Source organism: Armigeres subalbatus, chromosome 3, assembly GCF_024139115.2.
Source record: "Armigeres subalbatus isolate Guangzhou_Male chromosome 3, GZ_Asu_2, whole genome shotgun sequence".
NCBI classification, from domain to species: Eukaryota; Metazoa; Arthropoda; class Insecta; order Diptera; family Culicidae; genus Armigeres; species Armigeres subalbatus.
In genome coordinates, this window is record NC_085141.1 from 313822448 (window position 1) to 313830292 (window position 7845).

Consider the following 7845-nt stretch of genomic DNA (forward strand, 5'->3'; position numbering starts at 1 on the left):
TGAGTTTTGAACTTTGAAGAAAGTTTATTTCGGATAGTCGGATCAACTTTCTTTAGTATAAAATCAATAAAGACGCCACCTTTGTGAAAACTATCTACCTACAGCAACTACCAATTAGTGAATGTCGCTTGAACAGACAGATGCCAAGAGATAATGTTTGGTAATATGAAGAAACTTCGTCTTGAGTCAAGTTTCTGTTGTTATTCTTCGCAACAATACGCATCTTAGATAAACAACATCTTATAACCAAATTGAGAATCTTGCGAGAAAATTTCATGGGACTCTTAGAGTTTGTCATTTTGCCAATGGTCAATTCCTCCTCCTGGATAAATAGTTTTAGTCCTGAAAAGGACTGTTTGCAATCAATTCTTGAACTTCCTCTCACTTTTTCACCGGCGCCATAGTGAACGATACACGTATGCCTCCACCGCGGGCGGAAACCGAACGTTGCAAATAAATATATTTGCGTTTGGTTTGGCGCCGCTTCCAATTCGGCTTATTTTTCCTTCTTTTTGGACATGTTTGATGATGGTGACTTCTGAGATTCCGGTGTCCTGCACTGAATGCCAGACGAACGGCTTCAGCGGCGATGCGGCCGATGAGTCGTGTTAATCCTTTTCCATATTTGGAGACTTAACGTCCATCCTGCTGGAAGCTGCTCGGCTTTTAAAATTCGATTCGATTCGATCAAAATGGTATGAAATTTGCATCTGACAGCTGTTATTATGCGTATTTGTTAACCCAGACAGCCCGCCCATTACGTGCTGGATACGCAATCGAGTGACTATGGATAAGCACTAACCTCGCCATACACTTTCCTAGCACAGACATCAACTTCTTATACCCCATGATCATCATTGGAAACTATCTCTTCAAATTCCAATCAGTTCTAAGAAGTGTTTTAGTGCGTTGGATAGAGTCTCTATCATTCGATAGAAAAGTGAAATTTTGAGAAAGTATGTGAAAAGTATAAGAAGAACGTACAATGTCGCAACACATGGCTGCGAAGTATTTGCGTGAATCGCGCAAGCGAGCGAAGGAGCAGGAACCTGAGCGTCCTCCGAAACATGCCAAAACCGCCGCCGAGAGAGCTCGTTGTTATCGGGCGAACAAAAAAGCGGTCAAAGGTAATGCGACACCGTCTACTGACTGGGACGCTGGCGAAGGCCCTTCAACTCGAGGTAGGCAATTTTGGTAACAATTTTGGGATAACAGTGTGACTCAGTGCGATTTTATAATCGTATTATTTTCTGAAGTTATATCAATTGTATATGACTCAGAGCGTTAATGAATAACGCTTCCAATGAATGATTAAATTTGTTATGATTAAATAATTCAACTCTATGATTAAACATTATGATTAATGATTTAATCATTTTTGGCAATGATTAATGATTATGACTAACGATTGAATTATTTTTTGACAATGATTAACGATTACGATTAATGAATAAACCGTTTGGAGTATGATTAACGATTACCGATCGTGATTAAATGCTGACACAATATGTGTATGATTAATGATTAAAGATCGGTATGATTAATGATTAATGATTATGAATAATCAAATTGAATAGTTTGCATATTGAGCAATTATCAAGGAACATTTTTACCAAATTGGGTTATTGAAAGGTATGAAAATTAAATGATTATGATTAAAGATTAATGAATAGAAGCGATGTATGCAATGATTAAAATTGATGATTAATGAATAAACTCAAAACAATTATGAATATGATTAGTGATTAATGATTAAATGTAAAGTTCTATGATTAACGATTAGTGATTAATGATTGAATCAAATTTTTTGTATGATTATGATTAATGAATAATGATTAAATAGCCCATTATTCATTAATCATGATTAAATCTATGATTAATCACTAATGCTCTGATATGACTGATCAAATATTAGAATATTAAGAGATCGCTGTAAACATCTTTAGTTATTCGGGTAGATTGACCTGAATTACATGTTACTGATAATCAACAACTGAAACATTTCGTAATAATTACTGCCGGTCGTAAACATTAAATTTTATGAGTAGAAGAATCGTTTTTACGGGAGATTGTTCGGTACAATTATAAAGGGTTTCAAATTATGATGGTTCGAAACTAACTCCCCAGATGCAGTACTTTAGAGCGCAAGCGGCGGTGTAGCTGTTTTAAGTATTTTGCCAAAATATGCTTCGAGAAGCTTAACTTGGCCATGAGTGATGCATATTGTTATATTATTATTGGTTTCATCACCTTTATCGGTTTGACACATAGTTATCGGTACTTTGGTTGTTAGGCCAAGAAAAACTGGATGTTGGTCACCCGAACAGTAGCGACATTATAGTATCAATTGGCGATAATGAACAAACGTTATATGTACTAAAATAAATACATCTGATTATGTATGCTTATTTGTTATTTTGTTATTATTTTCATATATGGTTCTCGAGATTCAGTAAGGTTTTACCACCATACTACACTCCGGTCTACTCGTACATTACAAATTTATGAACTTTATACGACTGACTCTAGGTTTATATGAATCAAATTCAAGCGCGGTCTATGAAACGAAGTTGATTGACTAAATTGATTCGATACGATAACGTTGTTGGATCGAAACTGTATTTGTGTGTTTTTCAAGCTTTGTCTTGTTTTATTTGTTATTTTAAGGAATTGTTTTTGCTTTTGAACAAGATATTTAATGTAAAGTTTGACACGTTTAAATTTGGTTTACATACATTTTGATGCAACAATTTGCTTTTTTACAGCAATCAATCGAAATGCCGTTTCTAACACCATTTTTATTTATATATTCTAATGTGCAACATGACAAAATTTTCAAAATAATTTATAATAACTCAAGCAAATTCAATTGACTAATATTTAATTAGTTACTATTTTGAAAGAGGAAAAGTTAAACCACATCTGCCACATGATAAATGAGGTATCTGTCAATTCCATTGCAATGATGAACGATGTATTCTAGTGTTTCCTCCTGTCTTCAACGAACCTGGCGTCGGCACTTCGATGGCGCTTTCCAACGATGGTGCCGCTATCGTTGCTGGCATAGAAAATGATAGAGCGGTATCACCGCCATTCATTTTGAATCTAGTCCCGATCATGCCACGCCAGAGCAAATAATGCAGGTTGCTACATCGTTTCCAGAGCATTCAAGTCAGGGTAAGTAACACATCTTATTAATACGAAACAGTATTCTGTTCATTCAATTTATTCTGACACAATCAGTTATTTTGTTCTAAAATATATGCATTCATCTTATAGATTACATTTCGCAACATTTCGAATTTTGGTCGTGCTGATCGCGAATTCAACAAACGGTTCTTGGGGAATGCGTTCGGTGCTGTTTGCGATATATGCGACAGATTATGGTTTGCGAACGACTTAAAACCATTGACGCTAGCGGGTGCGGCAGTGTTAATCGACAGCGGATCGTTCCACTCGGTCGATGGATTTTCCGCTTGTCAAACTTGCCGGAGTAACCTCAAAGAAGGAAAAGTACCATCGATGGCAAAATCGAATGGATTCACATTTCCGAACAAACCCTCGGGATTACCTCCACTAGATGTCATCACGGAACGATTGATTTCCCCACGCCTAATCTTCATGCAGATTCGACGACTGCGCTTTGCGTCAGGCAGTTATTCCATTATCGGACAAGTCATCAACTGCCCTGTGGATGTTGCTGAAATGATCCGATCGCTTCCACGTCAGCTGGATGACGATCAGGCGTTCAATGTGTTCATCAAGAAGCATGCCATTCATAAGTCGTCATACTTGTCCGGATTCATGAAGAAGGCCACCGCTAAATCCTGGCTTACCTATTTGGTGAATACACCACTATATCGTCGGTACGGCGTTACTATCGATCAGGATGCCCTAGAAGGATTAGAGCCAGATAGACCAACAGCTCAAGTTGATCTGGAGATCATCTCAGGCGATAACGAGTCGGAGTTGTTACTTGGGCAACAAGAAACTCTCCTCTGGAATGAGGATATGTGCTTGGAAATCGCGCCTGCACAACACAAGGTTCCTCTGTCGATTATATATGACGAGCACGCCGAAGAACTTGCATTTCCTGCCATATATTATGGCCACCCTCGGGAATTCAAATCAGGTGTGAGAGTGACCTACTTTATGATAGCGTCAAGTGAAACTCGCCGCCAGGATAGACGTGGGGCAAAACCTCGCCATTTGCTGTACATGGCAATGAAGGTACTTCGCTTGAGAGTTTCCGAAGGCTTGCAATGCACTTTTAAGTGCATGGGGACTGCAAACATTACACGTGCCAACCTCAATGACCGAGACTTCATGGAGCAATGCATAGAGCGAGATCTGTCCTTCCTTAAGTCGATTCCGAACTCTGTGCAGTATTGGCAGCAGCGGAAGAAGGATTTGTTTGCCATGATGCGGCAGTTAGGAAAGCCAACGATGTTCCTCACGCTTAGCGCAAATGAGATGAAGTGGCCCCACTTGCTTAAACTCCTGCATCGGCTGTCAGAAGGATACAATGGTAGTGATCTGACGGATCCCATGCAGGAGCTGACTGCGTTACAACGGGCAACACTAGTCAATGACGATCCGGTTACCTGCTGTGTGTACTTTAATAAGCTCGTGGACACGATAATGCTATTGTTAAAGTCACAAACATACAGTCCTTTTGGAAAGTATCGTGTTATCGATTATTTCAAGCGCATCGAATTTCAGCACCGTGGTAGTCCCCACGCTCACATCTTGCTGTGGTTAAAGAACGATCCTCGTGAAACTATCGGTGAAAGTATGCCAGACACCGTACATCTGATTACAGATCTCTGTTCCGTAAGCGTTGGAGATCTGCCGGACACATATGGCTACCAGGTACACAGCTGTTAATATGTGGTGTAGTACATATATCTCATTTTAATTGTTTTAATTTTTTGTGTTTGTAGGTTCACAAGCATACTTTCACCTGCTTCAAGAGGAATGAAAAGCACTGCCGATTTGGTATTCCATACTGGCCGATGGATGAGACTCGTGTGCTAATTCCTGTTCCATCAGATGATAAGCGTCGTGATCAGCTCCTCAGGAAGAGCAAAACAATGCGAGAAGCTTTGGAAACAAAGTCATATGCTACTCTGGAAGCATTCCTTCTCGACTGTAACTGTGCGCCTGACAAGTATCTTGAAGTGCTTCGTGCGTCAATTCGTCGTCCAACAGTGTTCCTTAAGCGATCTATGAATGAACTATGGACGAATCCGTTCAATCCATGGATAGCAAGCCATCTCTGCTCCAACATGGATCTGCAGTTCATTCTAGACGAGTACTCCTGCGCGGCGTACGTAGTTGAATATGTTAATAAAACCAACCGTGGTCTCAGCTGCCTACAACGTGATCTCATCAAACTGCAAGAAGAGTTTCCCGATCTGGATTTCACCGCGCTGTTGAAGAAGATTAGTATTAAACTTCTAAATTCGGTAGAAATGTCCGCCCAAGAGGCAGCTTGGTATCTGTTGCGTCAACCGATGTCCGAAGGAAGCCGTGCGACGCAGTTTATTCCAACAATGTGGCCCCACGAGCGCATCAAGTCCCGGAAACAAAACAAGCGCATGGATGAAGAAGGTATCTCCGATGATTCGACTGAAGTATGGACGCTGAACATTGTTCAGAAGTACGAGGCACGTAATGATTTGGATGATCTGTGTCTAGCTGATTTTGCAGCCTATTATACCAAGGAGCGGAGTAGCAGCAATACATACAAAGCTCGTGCTGTTCCTCGTGTACTGCAATGGGTCGGTTATGACATGTCGAAACTGTCGGAGTACAAACGTGAAATGGTGTTACTGTTTGTACCATTTCGTAACGAGATGTGCGATATACTAGACCAAAACAACTTCTTGCAACTCTATGACCAACACGAATCATCCATTCTCGCGAAGCGAAAAGAGTACGATTGCAACTTGAATCTAGAGCACATTATTGAGGAGTACCTGCAAATATGCGATGAAGATGAGCCAGCCGCACAAGAGACGGTAGCAACGGAGAAGCGCAACGAATGCACAAGAACGATCGCCATGGAGCCCAACAATGACGACATCCGCATATTGCCAGCCAATGCTTTATCAGCCGTCATAAAACAAAGAACATCGGTGATGAGTAAGCAAGATTACTGTGCCATGGTACGAAAAACAAATTCAGAGCAGCGAGACCTAATATTACAGGTTATCGACAACCTGCATTGTTTTGACGACAGTAGAAAACCACTGCAGCTGTTCTTCACCGGACCGGCAGGGTGCGGCAAAACGTTCACGCTTCACATTCTGATGGAGACGTATAATCGTTTTAGCCAAGCTCACAACTCGCAAAATAATGCCTATGTTGCCTGTGCATCCACTGGAAAGGCCGCTGTGGCTATTGGAGGAACAACTGTGCATTCGGCGTTCCACATAACCATGGATCGGAGGCATCAAGGAAAGCTTGGGTTTGAATTGCTACAACTGTATCGGCATTCATTTGTAAACATCAAGCTGATCATTATTGATGAAGTCAGCATGATAGGTGCAAACATTCTCAATACAGTTCATGCACGACTTAAAAGCATTACAGGCGATTATGATCTTCCATTCGGTGGAAAGGCCGTAATTTTATGTGGAGATTTCGACAGCTTCCCCGGTGAATGCCAAACCTGCCTACAAACCCGCGAGCAACTCCATTGGTGGTGCAGCATTGTGGCAAGCCCTGCAATATTTCCCCTTACGTCAAGTGATGCGACAAACTGATGTTGAGTTTTCCTCGATACTCACGAAAATCGGAAATGGCGACCGGTTGTCTGACGACGAGACGAAACTCATCGAAAGCAGGTTCCGCACAGTTGAATGGTGTAAAGAGAATATCCCAAACGCAATTCGCTTATATCATCGCAACTGTGCTGTTGACGCTTATAACCACGATGCTTTAAGCAATCGGGATGGATTGGATTACACTGCCGAGGATGTAATCACCGGATATCAAGATGCTGCTCAGCTGGCAAGTGCTCGTACCAAGCTGTACAAAATGAGTGTCGCTGAAACAGGATGTCTTCCATATCTTTTACGATTGGTCATTGGGATGTCGTACATGATAACGACCAACGTAGAAGTAGAAGACGGTATCGTAAATGGGGCAATTGGTGAACTCAAGTACATTGAACACACCGACGACGATCCTCAGCAGTTACCGTTTCGCTTGTGGTTCAAGTTTGAAAATGACGCTGTTGGAGTTAAACTTCGGGTGAAATCCAGGCCAGTTGTGTTTTCCAAACCTGGCGTGCTGCAGCAGGATTGGACTCAATTGGCAAGCGATCCACTAACATTAAACTGAGCAGCGCAATCAAATACAAGCGGATACAGTTTCCTGTCGTCAGTGCTTGTGCGTTGACAATCCACAATTCGCAAGGAGGTACGTTTGCTGAAATTGTTGTGGACTATGACAAAGGTCAGGACCAGCAGCTCGTGTACGTTGCCTTGTCACGTGTAAGCTCACTACAAGGGCTTTACTTGACAAACTCCACCAATTCCTTCATCTTTCATCATGGAAAAGGCAGCAACACTCCCAAAATGAAAGACCTCCGAGATGAGATGCGACGACTGGAAAGCCATAAGCTAGTGACGATCAGTGATGAGCTTATCACATTTTTGGAAAATTCCGATCACTCAGCGGTTTTGATGAGTCTTAACGTCCAAAGCCTCAACGCACATTCGAAAGACGTGTCCACTGACCATGTTATGACTCGAGCTGATTTCTTGGCACTCAGCGAGACATGGATGGACAATAGTGCTTCCTTGGAAGTCGAAGGTAGGTTAAATCATCAAATTG

At 41.5% G+C, this 7845-nt stretch overlaps 1 protein-coding gene across 1 annotated transcript; it reads left to right on the forward strand.

Annotated features, from left to right (window-relative positions):
- Positions 1-985: 985 nt before the first annotated feature.
- On the forward strand, positions 986-7350 carry LOC134222659 (uncharacterized). Its single transcript, XM_062701820.1, has 5 exons — positions 986-1127; positions 2984-3081; positions 3280-4872; positions 4944-6663; positions 6755-7350. Exons 1-5 carry the CDS (start codon positions 986-988, stop codon positions 7348-7350), a joined length of 4149 nt encoding a protein of 1382 aa, XP_062557804.1.
- Positions 7351-7845: the final 495 nt, after the last annotated feature.